Raw genomic sequence first — 24,723 nt, 5'->3', positions numbered from 1 at the left:
TCGTATGATCGGAATTTTCTTCTGTCATGTGGGTCAATTCTCCGGGGATATAAGAATATATATATTATAAGATATAAGATGACGTCCGTAACTTAACACCAGTGGTAATCCGACATGCAGCTCATCAATTCGTCTGACATTTAAGCACGAGACGAGGACTGTAAAAACTCGCCGTGGAAATAAACCGAGGAAAAAACAATTAAATGCACACAGGTATATATAGTATAAGAATAAGGATTAAACCCATCTCAGAGTTTTACTGCAGCTCTCCTACAGTTTCTCCGGGGCATAAACCTCTAATTTACGAGCTTCTGCAACGATAAGGTGCAAGAAAGGAAAACTACTCCTGCCCACTCGACTTGCATTTTGTCTGCAACACTACATTTCTTGTGTGTTCCCGGCTGCACAACTTGTGATCCAATTACGGGCGAAACTAAAACCGCGTTTCACATCTTCGATCAGCTGCAGTGTGAAAAGTTACCGTCTCTTGAATACTTTAATGCCTTATCGAACTTCAGCATCGTAAACTGGCAGATTATATATAACGAAGATTAATCGAGGAGGCCGCAAGATTTCCGAATCGTTAAAGTAATTCTCGCTAATTCGTCACTATCCATTTTATCGGCAAAACATCTCATTTGAATCTGCAGATTCTAATTATTCTACGCCGCAGATATTACTTACTTAATTGTTTACTGTATACTGATTGCTTATTTTTATTCAGAAGATTATTGCTGATAATGTTGAGTCACCGAAACAGATTTTTTTTTATCAGTAGTCTAATTGTTATTGCCACTTGCTGATCATAATGCAAAATAAATATTTAACCATACAAACATGACTAAAAAGTGGTGTTTCAGTGAATTCGAAAAAATAGTCTTCTGTGTGAAGTGAACCGTTGCAGCTTAAAATCGAATAATCTACTGGATTTCAAATGAATTTGAAGCTACTTGAAATCAAGCATTGATTACTAAAAATTATTGACTTTTGGCCATCTATGTATATATAGTAGATATAGAGAGATTTAAAAAAAACGAAATCTCTACCCTGAGCACGTTGAGTGTAATAACTCCAAAACTAAATCCTACAAAAACTAGAACTCAGACACCGTAATACTACATGAAAGTTTGACGCTCAAGTTTTGCCATAATTTAACATACGTATATATTGCATATATAGTTTTCTGCGGTAAAAAAGTGGAGAGACCTGCAGCCGCACGCCGAGGACGTGTAGGATTTGCATTTAAACACTATTCTCCACTCTTATCTCACTTCCTACCCCTCCTGAAAGTGTTATTCGCGAATAACCCCCGTACACCTCTGCCTTGCGGTAAGAAGAATACATATTTCACTTGAAAGTGTTCTAATAAATGGCTTTACTTGACGCATATCGCGACCGTAACACTGAATATATATAGCTTGGGGCAAAATAAACCACCATTTACCTTGTCAGCTTCCGGTCGCCGTGAAAAGTGTGTTGAAAAATTCATTACTCGGTCTTTCATTGGAAAAATTTAACTACCATCTCGCGTTTTACTATATATCATGTCGAAATAGATTTCTTTCAACTATAGTAATTATTTTCGCGAAGGCGCGATTTTAATTTTTTTCTTTTCTTTTCATTGGGAAATTTCGCTAATTGAAGATAATTGGATGAAAATTATGTGGTTTTTAACGGATAAAATAACTAAGTTAAATAATATAAGTTTGAATTAGTCACGTGTAATTGGCGACGTTCATACGAACTTCGATTAATTGCAATGCCTCCTTCCCTTCATTCGATTGCCACCTTAATGACGAAGTTTTCAATTATAAAGATGGAGAATATGATTATGTATATGTTAAACCGACTATCGTATAATCGTCGCCATTAGTTTATCAATAACAAGCTGCCATAAAGAGAATATCTGCAGGTTCTGCTCGTGAGCGGGTATGGAAAACACAACTAATGGTCTCTCGAAACAAGTCTTATCATCGTAGCAGCAATTATTAGTAATTACATTCAACGAATTTGTCTCAACATAAGCTATTTCAGGGCTCGATGGTAAAGCATCTCTAATTTATACTGGTACAGCTTAGGATGGGGGGGCGGGGGGTCAAAATTAATTGTGGGGGTGGGGGGATATGTCTCATATACCTATAATACGCGAACAATATTACTCGTTGGCGAACTCGGGCGTCGAATGGGGATCGAGTATACAAAATTCTGGCAATCAGTCGAGTGTATACACACGGCTGATCTGGTGGTGGAAACCCGCAAGTTTTTTTATAAGAATTTCAATTTAAGAACCCCAGGCGAAAGCTTTTACCGACCGCTGGATCGATCCCTCCCACAATCAATCAGAAAAAGCCCCTCTCAAACAAGGACGAAGATTACCAGTATCACGCAAACCACAACGCTCGCTATCAGCACAATGATCTGCGTCTTGTTTCCAAGGAAAAAGGCTAGGGATAAAATATTGACGCGTTCAGATCCCGGCGATTCCCTCGTTTCGGATGCTCCTGTAGAGGCTGTTGGCCGCACGGCGACTATCGGATCCTCTTCGACGGCACCCTGAGAGATTAGAGAAGCACGACACGTTCATTGATCAGTTTTCAGAAGAGTGCCACTCCTGCAGGTACAACCCCTGCTTTCCCTTTTTCCCAACTCGAAATCTGATTACGTCTACTTTTCTTCCCGGGATTAAAACAAAGGCGAACTTAACTGAGGGCTTTGACAGCCCTCCATACAACGCGCTACGGTTAAGGAAAAGGTCTGATTCGTTACCGGAATTTCAATGTCAGGGACGGACTTCTTCAGTTGAACAGTCGACGTCGGCGGGAACGGCTTCAGGCCGACATCTTCAAGTTCCTTTGCATCTCCCTGCCGCTTAGCAACCGGTTCGAGTACTAATTCTGGAAAAGCTTCTTCCTCTTGGTTAACGAGCTTCAGATCGACGTTGACGAAACACGAACTGTCCGTGTCTGGTTCGCCGTAGGCGGGCTCCGGATTCGGGGATACGCACTCTGGAGTAAACGGTGGAGCTTCTGGACGCAGTTTAGTGTCAGCGTAAGGAAAGGGCAGGACTTCCGGTTCGGTCACTACCGTCTGTTAATTCATTTCTTAATCATGATTTCTAGCAGTTGCCATAACTATTTTTTATTTTTTCTGTTTTTCATTGGAATCGTATGTATGAATCTCGTTACCAATTCTAGCCATACTTATTAGCGGTAATCGAAGCTTTTGATCAGTATAATAGAACGAAGATGCTTTGACTAACGAACAAGTACAAATATCTTCTCTTAAAAGTCAATTTACATGGAACAAAGTGCATGGAATGAGATAACAAACTCGTACCTGCAGCACTAAGACGTTATCAAGAGTTTCGAAGCCTTTGGCCTTTTCCGTCGGTTCGCCTTGTTCGCCGGGATGCTTTTCCGGAACATCTTTGCCCTTGGTTGAAAGCTTTTTGCCGTCTTTCAGACACCCGGCGTCTTTAATCTCCTTCCCTGACTCCTTTCCTAGGCTTCTGAGGTTGACACCCTCCCGAAGTGGCGAATCCTCCATGCGTTGGCTGACTACATCAAGGCCGTCGCCCATCCCCAACCAGGATGAAAAAGATTGATATCATTAGTACCTATAGTCTCATAATACGGGAAAAGGCATTTTATAATGCGACACCGAGTTGCAGCTCGATAAGCATGTGAAATTTCACAAGCAAATAACAAGTGGATTTGTAATGTTTGCTGCGACTTTGAATTTCTATTTTATATAACCTGAAAATTCCATATACAGGCAGAAAGTCTCTGTGAAGGTTCTACACGGACATTTTTTGTCTCAGTCATCGTACCAAGGGTCTCAAAAGTTTTGCCAGATCTCGACGATAGGATCAAAAAGTCCATTGATCAAAGTGAGTTTTAATTGTTTTGTCAAGTCTGAGATGTTGATCTCTGAAGGCCCGTAGTAACTTTTACGGTCCTCGGTTGATTGAAACAAAAAACAGTAATTCCAGTGCCACTCGGACTGTTTCTTAATTTCAGATACAGGCATAAAAAATATCAAGCAGTTTAGTGCCATTTTTTCGTCTGAATTTGATATGAACTCGTTTACAAATAATTATTCCTCATCCAATGCGATTAAAGATGCAGGAAGGTACAGTTATCAGGAGTAATGAAAAGTTCACGTATTCGAGAAACTTGTCGCGCTCTTTTTACCGTTAACAGCATGCAGGTTTCCGTTACTGCACAAATTACACACGTAGTAAAAACTCACTGTTTTAACCACAATTGGCTTGTTTAATTTTCACCCCGCAGGCTTGATACAATGTTTCTCAAATTACACGTTTCGTTGGATAAAAATCAGGCCCACATATAATATAATTAGCAAATCGTATCGGCTGTCATAAAATATTCGCGTGACTTTAAAATTATTACACAAGCGAAACAATGAAACGACGGTGATGTGAAATAAAGAAAGAAATATAATTTCTCTGCCAACTACGATTTCTTTAACCTATTGTGTTAATAAAAAATGCCTCTTCTGGTTAAAAAGTATTCGTTCTAACAATAAGCCGCGCAGCTTATGAGGGGTTGAATAAAAAGAATCCTCCCAGCTTTTTGTTGACCGCATAAAAGTATACCACGGCAAAAAATATATGTCATATCTGGAGGATATTCAAATTATCTCTTCCCGTGACTTTGAATCCCTCGGGCGATTATCGCCCACGACTTAACCAGGCACGATCCGCAATTCTGGGGGAGAAACGTTGTTGGACTTTGATTATATCGCGTAAAAGCAGAACAAAACAGACTTTCGATTTTATGTATATCACGGCCTTATATGTATATTAATTTAATATACTTAATATAATTCATATATTAATTAATCTTCTTCACTTCCGTCTATTTAAACCACCCGGTGATCTAAGTGGGCGTCAATACTTGTCAGAGTCGTACATGAAAGTGATTCGAGAATTTTCCACGGAGTTTCCGCAGACGGGAACCCCATTGGCATAAAGTTTGCGGATTAGTTTTCGCTTCGCCATCGATATATTCACGGTGGCGAATATATATACGGTTTATCTAGATTATACTATACCGATTTAGACGATATCGAGGCACGAAAATGTCCCGGCTTACCAGAACCTCGTCGTCTAGCACTTCTTGGGTATTCATGAAACAACCCTCCGAATTCCGCAGCCTCCGTTATGATCGGGTGAAAATTCTATCGCTACTGGTATCCGACTTTGGCTATATAGACGTTCTACGAGGCTAGAATTATAACCAATGTATACATGAATAACAAAAGTTATATAGCTAATATAGCTGTATCAAGACGAGTCGCTTCATTCACTCACTTTTGGCAACATCGTGCTGGGAATTCGGATTTTTTGATTCTTTGAAAAATTCATGAGTTGCATCTGCAAGTAAAAACCGATACTTTTTACCAATTTTTTTACGAGATAGTTGAAGATGTTTTCAAAGATACAAAAATACGAAATAGTGAAATTACAACATAACTTAGATCCATGCTTCATTTCAAAATTATTAAACACCAAGTAGATTTCTCAGATTTTAATTTACTATCGTTTATTTTTATTCGAAAAGATATTTTCCACAAAGTCACTGAAACCGAATATTTTGTCAGTAGTCAAATCATTATTGCCATTTGTTAATCATAATTATAGTATCTGTCCAATGTTGTAAAGTTGAATGTTTAACGATGCCAATATAATTAAAAAAAAAAAGAAAAATAAAAAAAAACATGTTCCAGTCAATTTGTAGAAACCAGTGTGTTGAATAAAATCAACAATCTTAGAGTGAAATCAAACGAATAAAATAAAGTTTTAAGAATTTTGAAGTAATTTGAGCTAATTTTTGTACTTCCCTAGTTTACGGATATATCATAATACTTTCGAAAATACCAAATTTATTACTATTTCGTTATAAAATCAATAAAATATATCGATTTCTTATCAATAAAACTCCTTTATAAAGGTTCGTCATAGCGAATGATTAAGTACCGGTTATGACACAATCAATTCTACCATTTACACATTAAGTATATAACCGCACCTGACTCTTCTTCGTTCGCACTTGCTGAGTCCGCTCGCGTCGCAATTACCCGAGAAAATAATTATTCGAAAGAATCACCCTCGAGCAGCCGAATGAAATATTACTCTCCTCTCAAATCGCCCGAAAACTCGCATATATAACATTTTCTGTTTTCCTCCACAATCTTTCACGAGCAGCAAAAGACAGAGTTTATCGGCGTAGGCTACGCTTTGAAATTCTCTAATTACATTTCAAGTTCACGTTTAAATTGTCTGCAGAGATGGAACTCTAATTGCTGTCAGAATACTTATGTACACACTTTAATAAAATATGATAAATACCCATCTTCGCAATAATACTTCAGGCTGAACGTACGCGATTGTTACAGAAACACTCGAGCCTCAGCGATAAAAAATGAAACAATTGTGTAGTTTTGCGCGATAATAAGTATCTTTTTAATGAACAAAAATAACATTTTCAAAAAGAGATAAAAACGTACACGAGACGCTCTTTTCCAGATACTTAGAGTCAAACATATAATAAATGATTTCTGAGGCGTTATATACTGCCCTTTTTTTATACAGAAAATGAAGGATGTTTTAATTGTTTGTATAAGAAAATTTCGTTTACACCATTCTAGTGATATTCGTTTACAATTAAGCGTTTAATAAACGAAACCGCTGTACGATTTGATATTACTTTTGCCTCTTTTATCCAACGAACTGAAATTTTTATTTTATTAAACGCATGTATAAATTCATTGACATTGGATATCATCCGTAATATGTGTGGAATATATATACATCTGTAAATTGCATTTGCTCCAGTTTCGACGGTCAATCAATTACAAAGCCACGCAGCTTCTAGCTCGGCCGTTTCACAACCGAGGTATTAAATAAACTACGCTTTGCATATAACACGGTATATTAAACACGCGCATCGAGGGAAGTTAGCATTTAAATGCCAATATTCGAACATTTCCGAAATTAACCGTAATGTGAATAATTTAAACGCGGAAAGTTATTATTTATTCGTATATTGAAAACATCATAACCAGAGTGATACAATTAATAGTCGTTGATTTTCAGACTCTGTTGAAATGTTTTTTCACTTTCACATCTATGTTCGATACCCACGGATTTCGGTGCATGAAATGGGCGTACAAAAAGTACGTATAGATATATGCTCATATTGGTCCGATACTGCGGTGTAACCGCCGCATTGCAGCAGCATTAAGAAGCGAGGTGTGCCAAAAATTTTTTGCGGTGATGGATTGAACTCTCAATTGAAACTTGCATTATAATATGTAATATCTTTCTAGCGCTGAAACGAAATATCCGCATTATGAATCAAAGTTTCGTTCCCATGCTCCGTACCTCGTGACGTGGCATTTTTAATGTACATTCAAAAGTATGAATTTCGCGATTGTGATCGTTGATATTTCGGAAAAGAGCGCCAGGATAAGGGTCAAGCATCCGAAATTCTAAGAGGAGACACTTTACAGGCTATCAAATAAAGTATTTCAGGATTTTTGTTTAATTTTGCTTTCGAGTGTACGAAAGAGGTTTTGGTTTTGTCGAAAGAATTTTCAGAATACTGCGGTTGGAGAAAGACTGTTTTTTTAATTAATTTTTTTTATTGTTTTGTGGACAAAGGGATTGGCGAATTGCTAATATGACTTGGTAACGATAAGCGTTGTTTAATTTCTTGCCAACAAATTTCCAGAGTCATTTAGTACCGACACGTCGAATCACGGTGTGCCATTTTTTACTTTGAAGTAGCGAAAGGTGCTCGAAATTTGTTGAACAATCTGCGTGCTTGGTGGTCGTAGCTTGAGTTTTGTGGTAACGCCTAGAGTCAATTTTGTTTATTGAAATTTTAGAGTAAAGTCATTTCGTTTGTAAATTGCGTGCAGCCAATTGCGTGTATAAGATACTTGCGTGCTTGGCGAAAATAGAGGTTTTGGGTGCGTTTCTTTTGATACGCCAAGCTAAGCAACTAATTTAAGATTTGCCTCGAGATTTAGAGTCCGCTAGCTAATTCATAACGATTTCTTTTCTTTCTTTTGTTTGTTTTTTATTTTACTAGCCGTATTAATAATCTTGTTTAGTTTTCCTGGCAGTTAGCGACGTTGTTAGTTATAAGATTTGATTTTGTTTTTCTTTCCGCTTGGTAAATAGCGTCGAATTTAATATTAATTTTCAAGTCAAATAATCTTTTTTCAGCTATCTTTCTTTCTTGTCGAGAGTGCGACTAGCGCAGTTAAAATTAAGATTATTATATTTATTTTGCCGTTTGTTTTTCGACTCGCAAAGAGAAAATTGAGTCAATTGTTTCTTTTCATTTTTTATCACTTCTGTTACAGAATATATATATTCCCTTCGTTTTATTTTGTTAAATTGCGTAGCGTACCCCAGATTATTTTGAACTCGGTATGTTCTCTGTCACTTCTTCTATATAGTGTCATCGATTCCTGCAACATATAATGTAACCTTTTCCTCCTCTGCAGCATCGGATTAAGCATTTTTTTTCTTGTCGTCGAGTTTTCCTTGCCTCCTTCGTATTTTCTTTAGCTCGGCGATTAGCAGCATTGCTTCGACTGCTTCGCTTAAACTCGTATATCTTCAAAAATAATGTTCGGATCTTTGTCAAATTTTGATAAAATATTTTTGAAACGATATACTATTAGAAAAAGTAAAAAAAATATCGAATTTTTAAAAGTTTTAAGTGTATGTTTACCCCCTTAAGATTAGACCTTATTTCTTATTATACCTATATCGATAGTCTCAGAGTAAGTGTTGATGTGGCTATAAGAATGGTGCAAATTGAAGTTGCAAAAGTTGTGATTTCTTCGAAAGATTTATCCGACCCTCTCTTGACTGAACCGCGTGTTGCGAACCTTGCGGGATTTAACCGTGACATAAATCGCACGTTATCGAATCACGGTTTATTGCATCTGAAAATGTTATTCGAGCCTATTGAAACGTGTTACCAAACCGATGGAGGCACTTTGCGTCGATGGTTGAGTACGAATCAAATATTTGCCGATGACCTTCCATCCGAAAATTATCGACCATAGGCGTATACATTATATAACGACTTGCGATATTCTATGGGGAAAACTGCAATTAGAATATGACAATTAATTTGAAAATCTTTTTACGCTCACGTCTTTCAGTGTGTATATATTCGGTTTAGTATTTCTCATCCGATTATAATAAGATTCATCGTTAACCCCGAGAAATTTAAACCTATGAATATTTATGAGGGTATAGCGTGCCTTGTGCGACTTTGAGCAGCGCGGCAAATCGCTCCGATTTACGGAATGCCATAGGTTCCTCAAGTTTCAGCCCTTACAGCATTCAGGCATGATTTCGGCGGCTTAACAGAAGCAACTCTGCTTCATTTTTTCTATCATTTGCAGCTGGCAGTATGACATTGAAGTATATATCTATGTACAACGTTCACTGAATCGTCATTAAACACTATCAGTCAGAGTTGGATAGAGTCAACGGGTAAATCGGTTTTGTTAATCAACGCTTTCTCAATTATTCAACGTGTGCCTTTCGTGGAAATTACTTCCACAGAATCGAATATACCTACCACCGGTGTAAACGCATTAAATATTGACGACGAGCCCTCCTCGCTTTGGCTGGGCGAAGAGAATTTGTATAACTAAACAATTTACGGCATGAAAATTTATATATTCGGTAGTATACACGTCGACAGTGCGTGATCGGGTTTCAAAGCATGTGCTAATGCCATGCATTAAGAACACCGCAGTCCCCCCGCCCCTCCATGAGGCTGCAAATACTTGCCAAATTCGAAGTTCTTCTCGGACCAAAAGACTTGCCTCTAATATTTGCTGTTAACCCTTGTCACGCGTATATGTCTCAAGAAAAGGTTTGTACGTGGGTCATTTCTGGTCCTTGTAGTTAGAACCAAGGCAGAGTTTGGTGGTGAAATTTTTCATTGGTGCAATGAGTTTTACCATCAAACTCTGTGTCAACTGATTACAATGTTAGGAAATGATCCACGATGAAATTCGTTGGTACATAGCTTTTACGTACATACATATAATTCCCCATGAAATTCCCGGTAACTTCATGCTGGAAAATTTATAAAGCTTCGACTAAAAATCTTCTTATTCTCTGCTTGGATGCCTTTCGGTAAATATTTCGGACAAGCCGCGTAACCAGATTGGTAATTGCAACTCGTCAGCGTGTTCCGAAATTTTTTACTCTTGGATGAGATCCAGGAATCGGTCCTCCACGGAGACCCGATCCTGTCCGGGAACAATGAAGGAAACAGAATTCACCCTCGAGTTATCTTTCTATGAATGACTTTACTTGGGAATCCTAAACTGATCAGGATAACTGGAAGGCAAATAGCAGGTCGGGGTTATTGGTTCTATTGGATTTCGTCAAGCACCGAATGTTAAACTCCGAACAAACCCTCGAGACGTTAAAGTGGAAGTATTGAATTATAAACTTATCTGGAAAGAGAAGATAACATCATCTAACCTAACAAATAACTGTATATACATATCTACATTATACGTTCTATCAATTCTTCGGAATTTAGAGGAGTATTTTTTTCATGTCGGACGTTGAGGTTTAGACAAGGATTTGCCAGAGTCTCGAGATGTTAGTCAAGTCGTCTCGGGTCGATGATTCCGGATAACAATTTTCATCCGCTTTCCAATTTCAGCCATATGTCGACGTCGTTTGCCGTCTTCTTATCTCAATGTGGTGGGACGTGGGCGACTTTATTCCAGCTTCGAGGCTTTGTTTTCTTCCAAACCTTTGCCATTTGGTTTTGCGGCTTGTTACTTTTCAGCCAGTAAATCGGCTTGCACTCTGGTATCGGATTTCTTTGCATACAGTTATTCGGAATTCTACATTGGACGACATTTTTTCTCAACCTGTTGTCAGTCTGATATCCAGTCAAAGAAACAGATTATTGTCTCAGAAATAACACCTCATACACATACAAATTACACGCAGTTTTCGCTACGGTTGTTTAAACTTTGTATAAATAGTGTAACATGCAGGATAAAAAGAAAACTAATTACCCTTGTTAAACGTTTATAAACTGTTGAGTTGTTATTAAGAGTTATACGACATTGACAAGTGATAAGCTTTTGATATAATCGTCAAGGCTTGCGAAACGACGCCTCGGAACGTTCGTTCGATCGGTCGTTAAATGGAAACTCAAGTACGCAGATTGTTACAGTCCAATAGTCCTTATAGCATATTTTGAAATGTTGAATAAGGAGACGAATGCTGAATAATGTTCTTCAATTCTTGCGTCAACATTTATTTATTCCGCTTCAAGTACGTCTGCAATGCTACAGCACAATGGGTATAAATGAATGTTCGGAAAAATTCACAAGTATTTGTTGCCCAATAAATGTGCAAAACTTTTGGATTCTCGTCGTTTCTCCATCATTAAAAATAGATGAATTTGTGGCTAGGTAACTCGGTAATTCCTACATTTCAAAAGTTATTAAAGTGGTTGGAATGTAATGGTTGGATGGAGGCTGCGGACTTACGAGAAATCTCACAATCAAAACTCTAGAGGGCGTCTGAAAACGCGGTGCAACGCGCTTCGCGACCTTTGACATTACATCCGAAGCTGCTGCCTCTGCGGGTCGATTATGTGCTTTCGACTCATCCGCGACAGCCCCAGGGTATCTTTCCTCGCCATTTCTTGCGACCTTTATTAAACCGCTTTCCAGCTGCACTGCTGCGACTGCACTGGAGGGTCTGGAGGTAATTTTACACGATGTCCTATACATACGTCATCGTGGGTATCGTTAACACGAATTCAATCCCATGAGCTGCACGACAATCGGAAAGCAAGGTGAGGAAATTGAATCTGAAGAACCCATCAATCCGATAGCTGAATTATCTTTACATGTCAACATTCGCCAAGATTCTTTATGTCCATTTTATACAATCCAGGATCACGGTTTGTCACTCCAAAAACAATCTCAGAGTTTGACGATGAAAAGTGGCTGCAGTCTGTTATGAAGCGGCAAACGAACCCCTTAGGTATCTATAAAGCTGATTTAATGACGCGAGATAAGCGGGGGTTGGGCTGATGGTCGCATATTCCGAAAGATGTCGCGTAACTCTTGGCTCCAAGAAGAAGCCTCGCGGTGCTCAGCGACTGGTCTCGGTGTTGTCTTTCCTTATCCCCTGTGATTCCCACCATCAAGATGACGCTCGGAAACACCTTTGCGTGCAAAATTATTCTGCACAATTTACTCCCCGTATAATGATTCGTTCTAACGTTGTTTCTTGCCGCACGTCAGACCAGAGAATCATATCTTTACAGATTTATTCGGTACTTGAACTTTTATTCACACGCACCGTGTTGACGGTTTTTCTGCAGCCCATTTTGGAAAATGCTCTGACCCAGTTCATCTTTTTTTGTGAATTTTTCTGAATCGGAGAATGGGCAAACATGAACTTTACAGAGATTCGAAAGGTGTAATACGCGTGTGCAAAGTTAACGAAGGTTTCGTGACATCGAATAATTTCGAGAGGCTACTGTACAGCAGGAGTCAGTTTCTTTTCACTGTTCATTTTTTGCGACATGACGTTTCTTAGCACTTGACTAAAAATATTTGTAATCCTTGATAACGTCAGGAGTTGGATCGTTTTTCTATCGAAATACGTACACCGATAGCGTGTCTCCAACAGTTATTATAGTCGCGTGCACGGATCTGGTTTAAATAAGTTTCTGTACCCTACCGCTCACAAGAAGTCCGTGCTGAGGTCTTTCAAAGTCTCGTAAGCCAGCGTTTATCCCTTAATTAATGATCGACGCAACCTGAATAAATGCCGTCCAAGTATACCTTTGCACTCAGGTTATAAAGGTATGACAGCACTGACGATATAACGTCGTGTTTCCTGTCTCAAGGTTCATGGAAAAATTTGTTTCTGAAACCTAAATTTGTTGCAAGGGTAATTTTTCACCGCGGTGAAACACGGTTGTTGGTTTTCTAAACCACATCGCAAAATTGAAATATAAATTTATAAGCATCATCAGCGAGTTTGTGGCAGCTATCGTGTGTCTCGTTTTTCCCACTTATACCCAGCAACTTTTGACAAGCCAATTTTTGCTCCTTGTCACGAGTACTTGATTGATGAATACTGGCACTGTTTCTAGTGCAAAGTTCTAGCTCGTCTTGAATGCAGTCATAAAAATTTTGTCATATTATTTTTCTTTCTTGACAGTTATCTGGACGATGTTCTGAAAACAGACGACGTCGTTAAATTTGTATATTATAAAGCAGCCTGTAATTCTGATGGCAACCGCGTCACGTCTTGAATTGTGGTATAGTCAAAGTCAAAGCAAAGTCAGCTTCAGTTTCAGCTTCAGTTTCAGTTTCAGGCATTCAGACCGCAAGTAGTACCTGTCGCGAACAGGTCAGTCCGAAACAAACCTCTCTATTTAACGAACCGAACTCTAGGACAGTTTACGAATTTACGCACGATTGCTCGGGTGAATTGCTTTACAATATTTTTGCTCGCATTTAAGGTAACTGAAATGGTTAATGGAATTTAGGTTTATATTTGAGCATGATGATTTGAAACAGCGAATATTCACCGCAAGAAGGTTTCGCAGTATTTTAACCACAATTGAATCATTTGTGTACGTTGTGTACCTAAAATTCTATTATAATTTATTCTCTGAATACATTGACCACCGCACTTGACATTTATTATACAATTGTGTTTTTGTCGTTCGCCCTTATACATACCACCGTGTTTTGTCGAAAATTTTCCACGTGGAGACCTCTGTTTTATATATATATATACATAGTTTCGCGTGCGAATCGAATCCTGTTGGGGTGGGAAAGTCAAGAGGAGCCGGAACCCAAGACCGGGCCACGGACGGGGGATGAAGCCTTGAACTTTATATCTGCATTTACTCGACGTTGCAAAGACTAGGTTTTTGCGAATGCTGTTGGTAGAAGTGTAGGAGAATTTAAGATACCTTAAAGCTCGTCATGTTTCATTGCATGAATAATAGATATCTATAGTATTAAATTGAAATAAAGAATTCCTTTTCTTGCTCTGTCATACATACCTTCGTTATAAGGGTTACGAACTAATTGTAAGTATGTAGCTGAAATTTATTTTGAATTTACGTACATAAGTTAGAAAATTTCTAAGAAATGACTATACGCTATACATACTTGATTTCAAACTCCTAGTATTTCTAGGTTGGAAATACTGCAGTTAATTAAATCGGGTTAATGGGACCCATGTATAAAAGATGCATTAAAATGGGGGAAATTTTATTTTTATCCCTCAGTCTTCAGCCAGGTTTTACCACGAAAATTCGTCCCTTGGCGAAGTTGGGCTGTAGAACCATCCTCAATGAGCACGTTTGCCGGGCTCTCCTTCTCTGATACTTTCGCGAATACGGTACGAGCTATTCCGCGAAAACTTTGCTTTATTATTACTTCTCTCTCTTTATTCCCCCTTTCTATATCCTTTTTTGAAAACGGCTCAGTTGTTCGGAAGAATTTTTGGGAAAAATCTAACTAGTTATGGCATCTGGCGATTTACCACCAGAGTCAGAAAACTGTTCCACTTATCTTTTACGAGAAAGCAATGAAATCGGATGCCCATATGTATACATGTACATGAATACGTGTCTTTTATACATATATACGTAAACTTTTATATCAGTATCGTCGGATTTCGATCGAAGTGATATTCGATAGTCGAAGTTACAAGCTAAGCCGATGCATTATAAGCGAAACATACGTTGGTGTAATATGACCCCAAGAATCGATACAGAATGGCTGACAGATGGTTACTGTTTTTTCACTGACAATGAAAGGTTCGACAAAATTTCTAGTCACACCACGGCAATTGAATGACTTGAGATTATAAAGATGCCTGAAGACTCTTCTCATTCCTATTGCTGGAGCTAAAGCTTTAATATAATTTGCTTGATAAATGAAAACTTGAAGCTGAAAATGAGTTGCTATTGAGATCAACGAACGAGATCCTCATTTCTGTCGTATTAAATATTTATTTCAACCTATCTTTAAACCAATTTCTCTGACTATTTAATAAGAGAAAGACCAGCTGATCGTGAGCGAGCTTGGTCAAATTCTTGACGCCCCTTATAAAAAGCTTTCTGCATTATTTATAGCCAAACGCCTACCTGTGAATGCCCCATTGAAAAAGTAAAAGTATTTTTTGAATACTTACCTCCTCACAATTGTCAAATTCTATGGCAGGTAAAATTTGGACAGAATGAATTCCAGTCACACTCTTTTTTTTATTCATAACGCATTGAAATTTCATACCAGGTTTTAAAAGTCGTATGAATAAGTAAAGTTAAACGGTATAATACGTGCGTACAGATAACACGGTCGTTTTAGGATGAATTTGCAGTCACCCTGAAAGTTTTGCATATAAATTAGGCTTCTGAAGACTGGAGATGGGGGAACACGCTCGGCTTACGGCTTTTAACACATGCAGGGAAATAGGACAGCTTTCCATCCTTGTTATTTGCATTTCTCATGGCAATTTGGAAGCACTGAGTGTTGGACAAACCACGCTCACAAGTTACATACTCTCCTTGGTCTTCCTCCTTATCCTCCTTAATTATAAATTGTACGAATTTTTTTTTAAACTCATAATAAAAGTATAAACAAGTTACTGAAATTTTTCCGATAAACTGAAACTGTTTTTACAGTATAACATGTAACTGTCCGATTGTTACATGATCGTGAATTGACATGCGAAAGGAGAGTGTTTATGGACTTCACGATGCCATAGTGTACCTACTTGTAACTCAGCTCAGTGGCAGGGTGATATCGACTGTACTTTGACACTCAATTAGCCCACTTCCGTGTAAACAAAACGAGAAGCTAAAAGTCTGTCAGAATATATGTATATGTTCGTGCGTTCCCTGTTATATGTTTCAAAGGACACAAAGCATCCGCTAATGACTAATCAAGTATCGATTACACCGCAAGCTCATTATGTGCATAGACAATGCTTCGCCACACAATGCTGTCGAGTGAATAGAAAAGGAGCAATGCGGCGTGCGACGGTTATCCCATTACACCAAGTACATACCTATGGCATATACCCCTCACCGTCATCGCCTCATTAAACTAAATTGATTTATTAATCCCCTGAAAATCTTGTAGCTTGATTTGATCAAGAAGGTGGCTTCCGTAGTTATCATATGACTTCGCCTTGTGTTACTCGTTGCGAACGACTCCAGCATGCCTCATACCCTTCGGGACTTCCATCGACTTATTGGAAAACCATTGAACTGAAAAGAATCTTTCGATTTGAGTCATCGCTGAGATAGTACTAATGGAAAATCGATATCTTGTCGCAATTTTGCGTCATTTTTATCCATCCAGAAGAGAGCATTATATGTGTTAGGTACGTACCTATTACGTAGGGAGAGTTGCCACCGTTTATTACGCTTATTTATTCCTCATCTTTATCTTGACTTGCAATTTTTCATTCTGTCTGCAAAGATGCGAGGAAAGGATATAACGTGACTGATTCACAAAGTGACTAGACATTTTGTTTCGCGAACTAACCAGCCATTCCTTTGCCGACTTAATTCTTCTCATTCTTCTCAATGCGACTGAATGCCCAAAGTATTGTCATTTCTCATGTTGAGACTCTGTAAGAACTGTTTATCCGTTTATTGTTCAGTAAGAATGCAAACGAGGTGGGTATGGATTCGGAGGTAGAGTTCGACCTTACGGGGCTATTTATCTTATTCAAGAGTGAAACTCGATGGATCATTTTCGCAGTATGATGTATCAACTTACTCCTGGCCCTCTACATAATGACGAATTGAGACGATTCATTGCAAACGCAAGGTGAACTGTGTTTAGTAACCATACCTAGACGATATTCAGGTACCACTCAATGGTGTTGGTTTCGAGTAAGAATGATCAATCTTTGCCAACTCACGCTTGACGCATTTACAGATTGTTAGTTTGTTAACGGGAATTATCTCCACGCACATCGCTTCAGTGGCACGAACCTCGTCCATCGGAATTACATTTTGCAGGGGATGGTAAAGATCTGGAAGTCTGTAAATAACGTTGAAGATTATGTTTGAAGTTATGCTTGCTGGTAGAAACTCTCCAGACAGTACAAATTTCATTCTTAGCCACAATTCGGTTTTTGCTGTCGCCACATACGTGCAACACACACGTTTTAACAAAGGTGCGTATCTTATACGCTGCCTCGCAATAGATTTTCCACTTGAAGCTGTTGACGGCAACAGCTGTTAACCTCGAGGATCCATTACGTCGACGCTTTCATGAAAAACTATACGAATGCATCGCTTTTAATGATTCCATACAATCACTCTGTCAGAATGTAAATCATAATGCATGCAGAAGAAATTTAATAATCGCCATTTTACCGACACGAAATTATTCGTCGAACATTTAAAGGGTTCTTGACATTCGCTTTGTGAAAATTTGTATTGCTTGCGAATTATAACTTTATACTTGATCTGTTTAACTTTCTTCGCATTTACGCCGACATCCTTGTTCTAGGCATCTTGTAAGTTTGGGGCTCGATATCGTAAGCAATTTAGTTTCTAAGGTAGCGTTTACCATGCTTACAGAGAAACATGATTCGCAGGAAACACATATTGGTTACGACCCTCCAGACCCTACGGAAAATAAATCTGCTTAGCACGCGTGCCCATAAATTTTTTTGCCATACTTTTTGTCGAGCTAAGCTTATACACCAAGTATTTTTCAGAAAAATTAACACCGTCCACCCTATGACTCTTAAACTGCCCTTAATTCCACGCTTTCTTTTCCATACAGCAGAAAACGCAAGTCCCCATAATACAATGTAAAAATATGGACTGCTCGAGCGAATGCAAAAAGCGGATTTACCCATCAGTCAAAAGGGATCGCAACCCTCTTCAACCAAACTTTACACATAATTGCGACAAGAAATTGAGCGAAAAAGATACGGGGAAAAAGGGGTCGGTGCACTATCGAATTCGTTCCAATGGACGGGATGATTCCGCGTCCACCACGCGATCGGAAAGAAAGGGAATTGAAGATGGTCTACAGAAATTGGGACATGGAACGATCCTGTCCAGGACAAGAGGGAGAGAAATTCGGGCGATGGGCGCGTCGCTCGCACCTGTACCCGTATCGACCGAAATAGAAGAGCCTCCTTACACTCCAACATCTCGCATGTATTCTGGTACTTCTCTGGATGTACCGTGCAAACGTGCACCTCATTTACCCCTGCATTTACCTCCGCCATTTGGCGTGTTGGACCTGCATAACCACAAACACACACAGGTGTAATGGGTCTGTTTCGTAATTTCCTAGCACATATGAGCGACAGACGCGACATCGTATTTGGGGGTTGCGCTTTCTCTTTGTTGAAGATCGTATTTATTCTATTGAATTCGGGCCCCGAAAGGCCATGAATGTAATACGAAAATGTTCTCTTAAACTTCATGGATTAAAAAGTAGAAAGAAATGGAGTTCTTGCAACGTTTTTACCTTGCTTGCTTGATATATGCTAACGTATCTCAACTTGGTTTAGAACGAGCTGGCTGCTTTTCTGGATTACTATTGCGATTCAGCCAGCCGGGGAGATGATGAGGTTTGTTTCGGGATACTTATATTACTTATAACTTTACTTCGCTCCGAGTAAATGTGACGCATTGTTTTTTACTCGCATACAGAATTCCATTGAGCATGGATTCTACATCATAGATATCTATCACTTGCTTACTTTATTCCTAGCGAGACTCGCCTGAACTTGGAACGTGTTTTGGATCGTGCAACTGATGAGCTGTCCTCATGGTCCATTTAACTGTGCTGTATTAGCCTGGATCTTTTGTCCCTCGTCCTGAAACGTATATAGGTATAGGTACGTCATTGTTCGCCAGCTACGTTGTCTGGATTTGCGGGCCTTAGACACTATGTATGAAATAGTTTTGCGAACCTCTGCTGTAGGTATAACGTGGACATCGTGGTGCAAGTACATGTTAGATACCGCATCGGTCTGGTGTTGGATTTGATGCCATTAATTTCGTGCCTGGCCTGTAAACTTTCCGAAAACTTTCCTTGCGGGTAATACTTGATTCACTGCATCGTGAAGTCAGGCAGCCCGTGTCTGCAGGCCTTGAATTTTAAGTCTAATTTTTCAAGTGTTTTTAGCGTGGTGTCACGTGATCGATTTAAAGGTTTTTACAAGAATCCATCGCTGCATTCTTTCGTAGAACATCGATTAGATTTGAAATTTTTTTGCGATATGATTGTTTTGATTTTGGAAAGTGCGCGCTGCTCGGATAGGTTAAATTATTGTGTTCAGTAATAATGAAATAATTTACAAAATATAACCTCAAAGTCCGTTTCGCGACGAAATAAATAAATGAAAACTCTCTGCAAAATTTATTCATACCTAATTGACCAGAACGCATTTTTCCGCATTTTGTGAAATCTATGGAATTACATTCTAACATCTGAACTTTTGAATTTTTGTTATTCCATATTATGAAGAGTTTGCATCAGCACTGAGATGGGATTCGTAAAAGTTTGACAATTTGGAAATAAAATATAATCAATTAAAATTCAAACTTATTGTAGAACGTGAACAGAAAGAACAAAATATATAGTTTCTCCGATAAAGGTATATCCAAGTGGAAATGAATTTATTTCCTTCGACGTTTCTACGTGGCTTTGAGCTAAAATTCAATCTAATCGAACAAAGCGCGTATTGAAATTTCATGCTGTCCGTTCTTCACACTCATTCCTACGCGGCAATGCTTCTCAGAAAAGGACTCAGTGATCCAATGTTAGTTTTGTGGAATTACGATTTTTTCAACCGGTTTTTTCTCTTTTTCTACAACATCAACGTAAAATGTAGGTTAATGTAGGTTTTTCTGGCACGATATACATAGCTATATACGTGTATAACAGTTTCCGAATAGTTTTCAAAAAAATTTCACCTTTCATAAATCGTACCTCGAATGTGTCGCAATGAATTGTTTTAATTAAGCATTAGCGAGGGATAAGCTCGTTTTACATCAGCAAATCCTACATTCAATATTCATTATTGTACAGGCAGAATAACGCTCACCGTCCAGGATATGTGCAGTAAAATCTCGTGTAAATTTATTTAGGAATACGCGATGACGCCCACGTCGTATTCCATTCGTGGTTTAAAGGGGATAAACCGAGATAGATTCTAAAATTTTCCCACAATTTCAGGAGTAGGATACAGCACCAAGCAACAGAATACTCTCGATCTATAATACAACGTATGAGTTCGATTCGAAAATTTGAACAACATTCTCGGAGTATAAATCGATGTATCAGTACTTTTTCGTGACTATTTTCTTTTTTCTACGTCAATCGTGTATCCTGAATAAAATTCGAACGATGTTATTATAATTGATGAGTGAAAAAAATTTTTATACATAATTTGGTTTCGAATAATAAACGCACATTTTAGGAATGAAGGAAGTCATCGAAGTTACAAGGTTACATGTATTCGTATTAAAAATAGTAAAATTCGAGTTTGCGGGCTTTATTATTCATAGTTTCAGGAACATTTAAAAAAATTTTCATTAAAATTAATTACAAAACGGTGTCATGACGCATACAAGTAGCAAACGATACGCGCCATGCCGCCATTTTGTTATTAATTTCGATGAAAAAAATTCTAAAACGTTCTTGAAACTATAAATAACAAAGCCCTCAAACGAAAATTGCTCTAAGTATTTTCATTCTCTTAAAAAAAAAAAAAAAAACTTCTGAAAACAGGTACGTTTTAGATTGTCCAAGCTGCCCCCGCCCTTAAAATCATTACATGAAAAGTATACGTGGTACATACTTTTTCTTACTATATTTTGATTCAGGAATGTCAAATCTATGATTATTATTCATAACAATAAGAATGAAAAGAAGAAAGCTTTTTTTTTTTGCAGAACAGTGTTATTAGCTCTGTACCTGTATTAGTCGTTGATCTTAGCATCGCAGCATCAAACGGTCGATGCGATAACTCCGCTGATTCAATGTGCGTATTAGGTTAGAAAATTCCTCATCATTTACTCTGAGATCGTTAAAATTTTTTGGCTTACGTCACTCCTTTCACATTTGTACATATCTACATATATATTATACCGCACCGCAATCCCCCGACCTGGGTTGAGCTGCACTTTGTAGTGGTTCTGCCGACTGAGGATTTATCCTGCACCAACGCACAAGCATCATGGTCACCGCGTCACAGCTGCGATACTCTTTGACATTTATAATACCGGTTTTTAAAGCTCTGCTACGGTCAAAGCTGAAGCGTCGCGATTTTCTTTTTCTCTCTCCTTTCCGCATTTTCGTTCTCTAATATTTTATACCTGGTCTACCTGACAAACTTTTACAGCGAGTAAAAAGCACCGAATACGTAATCATCCGACCGTGAGTTCTCATATTAGTATGACTAGTGAAAAAAAGGAATTTTCATTGGCTCGCTGCACTGACGCTGTACGGTGTTTTGCTATTTGCTAAATACTTTTGCATTAAATTTATGTTTAAATTTAAATCGGACTTTATATAAGGATGACATTAAAAATAAAATACGCATACATCTATGCATAGGCTTAACAACAACGTGCAATGTAAAGTGTTGCGAAATTTTGCCAGGAAGTAAAGTTCTTCTCATATCTCACACTGTGCGCTGAGAAAGTTTATCGTAATTCGTAATGCAGATTGGGAAGAGCAGCGGTCTTGTTGCATAAAGGCTTTGCATCGGAGAACAGGTCCAGTACAGATGAAAACCTTTGGGAAATCAATATTATAGACACGGGTACTCTTGAGTCGAAATACTCGCCGGGGGGAAGAAAAATAATGACAAAAACAAGACTGCTGAGGTGAGGAGGGGTTTGAAATAACTTTCAGTTATATTACCGACTGTCACGGGACCAGTTTATTTTTCACCCTGAGGCGTATTACATGCCTAAATATATTACACAGGCCTGTGATGGTTTTTCCCTGACAAAACTGAGGAATAATTTCGGTAGGTATTAGGTAAGAATCTATGAGAGAAAATATTAAAAAAATTCTATCACACAAGTTAAAAGTTATTTTCCTCGGCTTCGCTAATTGCTTATATAAAATTATTTAATATCGCTATAATGATGATTGAAAATTTCGAAAAAACTGTTTCCCTAAGTTATCACAATTGTTTTCATTTATATCGACAAACGATTTCACTCGTTGGAAATGTTTAATTGTATGTATGTATACAAGTATATGCAGTGTACGCTTTAAATCTGCATGAGCTTTAAAAATGCGCGAAAACTTTGCTAATGCAAAATTTGGGCGAACGGTGTAGAGGATTTAAGCCGATTTATAACGCAATGTAGCGTCTGGCTCATTTGTGGTATATAAGGAACAATATATTACCGGAGAGGAAAGGGGGTGCTTAATTTATACAGAGAGGAGCTTTTTTTTTATACCCTTCGGGTTTTTTATGACCGTGTATTTTGTTGTTTTAATTTCACGGAGTTAACGCGGTGCGCTAACGCGTCATATCTTGGAAAAAAATTCAAAGACAAAACTGATCCTAGTTTGAGGTTTTTGCGGCTATTTGTTTCAAGACTATTGGCTATTTGTTTCTTGCCAACATCTAGAATTAAAATTTTTTTATTATACATAAATTGTGAGGTGAAACGTTTGTCGTCCGATGAAATTTTATTCTTAGCTGAAAATTTTATACGAACAATGTATAACTTATTTCCGATCATTTATTTCTGTTCTCGTTTTACTTTACTGTTAAGGTCCGCCTTCTATAATGCGGTACAAGGTAATATCTTTAAGGTACAAAGTTTCCCGATAACTCATTGATTCCGATACAGGATAACGATCTCTTTATTGGTGTAGGTATACCAAGATTTATCTCACTAACGAATTTAGCACACTCTGCACTAATTCAAACCCTTTTTTCGACAAAGCGAAACACTGGAATTGGTTATTTTCCGCAAGAGATGTACAATATGTTGAGGGATATACGATTTGAATTATCTTTGGTTTATAAAACTCCTCGAAAGGCAGGAAGAAAGGGAAAAAATCAATTCAAAACTTCACATCTTTGTAATGAATTCTCAGTGTTCACTAATCTTACTTTGCCAGTATTCCGATTGACGAATTGGTTCCAGTATAATACGTGATTTGTTTGATTTTCTCGATCACGGTATACTAACTTATCGAGTCAAGGAAAGCAGGACCAAATATACCAGGTACGATAATTGGCTCATGGAAATTTAGAGCTAAATATATCCGGTCTATCCATACGTTTGGTTTGAGTTCATTAATCGATTCGAGTTTTGACAGATGTTTAAAGAGCAAATGCTCTTTCGAAGCTTGAACCTAAGCGTCTAATAACCGTTAGAGTATAATAGCCGAGCAAAACCGTCAAGTGGTGATAAACTAGCCATTCTCTCATGCCCTGTTTAAATAATGTAAATTATTGAAAATGTTTTTACTCTGTTACAGATACTGAGTAACAGGCCAATGAGCATTGCTCATGACAGCAGTGATCTTGAAACGGACTGGCGTGACAGCGAATTTATTACGGAATGTCTTTGCTGGCACAACGTGTATCGGCAGAGGCACGCCGCACCGCCACTTACCATGTCACCTCAGGTAAATTCTTCAAATTCATCTTCAACTGCACATTCGCACACGGCAGGCTTGTTAGGCCCTTCGTACGGTGTTTTCTTATACGTCTAATTTATCGTCGTTTGACAACGAGACAGAGACGGAATCTTTCATTTTCATGTATGTATGTACGATTCATGATATTCTTTTGTCAAATATGGGCTTGAGGAAGTAGAATTTTCAGTTTATTTATTTTCCTTCTACTCGACGGTTTTTGTAATTTTCAAAGACAACTTTTATCTGTAGGTATAGAATGAAAATCTGTTCTGTATAAAAAAAAAAGTCTAACCTATTTTGTTTCGAGTTTCTCCTGTATTTAGAACACTTTGAGAGATTCTTATTGTGAGAATTAATAATTAAACAAAATTTATTAGCAATACTTTGAAAAATCCTTGCAACTGCAAAAATTCGAAATTTATCTTCTAACAAAAATAATACATTTATAGAGGTTCTTATCTTTACTTTTAAGTTTAAACCATTCATCTTCCGATTTTTGTATAAACTTTATCCAAAATTATTTGAAAACTTTTTGTAATTCTGCGTGAACTGTTTTAGTTTCGATGAAAAATCCAGAGAAAGCGGGCAAATTTTTTTTTAACAGGGAAACAATTTTATATTTTTGAAACACAGTTTCTTATCAGAATGTAGCTACAACCCGTTATCCTCTTTTCCTGCAGCTGTGCGAATATGCGCAAACTTGGGCGAACCATCTGGCGCATACGAACACATTCTACTATCGAAATGACCGAGACGTGGGTCAGAACCTCTACTGCAGACCGGGTGGTGCTGTCACCTGCGATGTTGCCGGTCAGGAAGTCGCTGCTTATTGGTATTCTGCCGTCAGGCAGTACGACTTTCTCAAGGAGCCTGACGTACTTCATGCCAACGTGAACGCAGGTGCGATCAACTGTCGCTAGTACTAAAATCCCTCTAAACTTTGTCGTAAAATTCCTGAATTGCAACCTTTTCCCCGAA

At 38.1% G+C, this 24,723-nt stretch overlaps 1 protein-coding gene across 1 annotated transcript in view; it reads left to right on the top strand.

Moving 5' to 3' along the window:
• Positions 1-24,723, top strand: part of LOC124406717 — a 39,749-nt gene that overhangs the window by 11,037 nt on the left and 3,989 nt on the right. The window contains exons 3-4 of the mRNA XM_046882259.1: positions 23,584-23,733; positions 24,426-24,645. Coding sequence (XP_046738215.1) covers positions 23,584-23,733; positions 24,426-24,645 — 370 coding nt within the window. The remainder of the gene's footprint in view (positions 1-23,583; positions 23,734-24,425; positions 24,646-24,723) is intronic.

The sequence above is a fragment of the Diprion similis genome, chromosome 6 (assembly GCF_021155765.1).
Source record: "Diprion similis isolate iyDipSimi1 chromosome 6, iyDipSimi1.1, whole genome shotgun sequence".
Taxonomy (NCBI): domain Eukaryota; kingdom Metazoa; phylum Arthropoda; class Insecta; order Hymenoptera; family Diprionidae; genus Diprion; species Diprion similis.
This window is presented reverse-complemented; position numbering and strand designations above follow the sequence as displayed.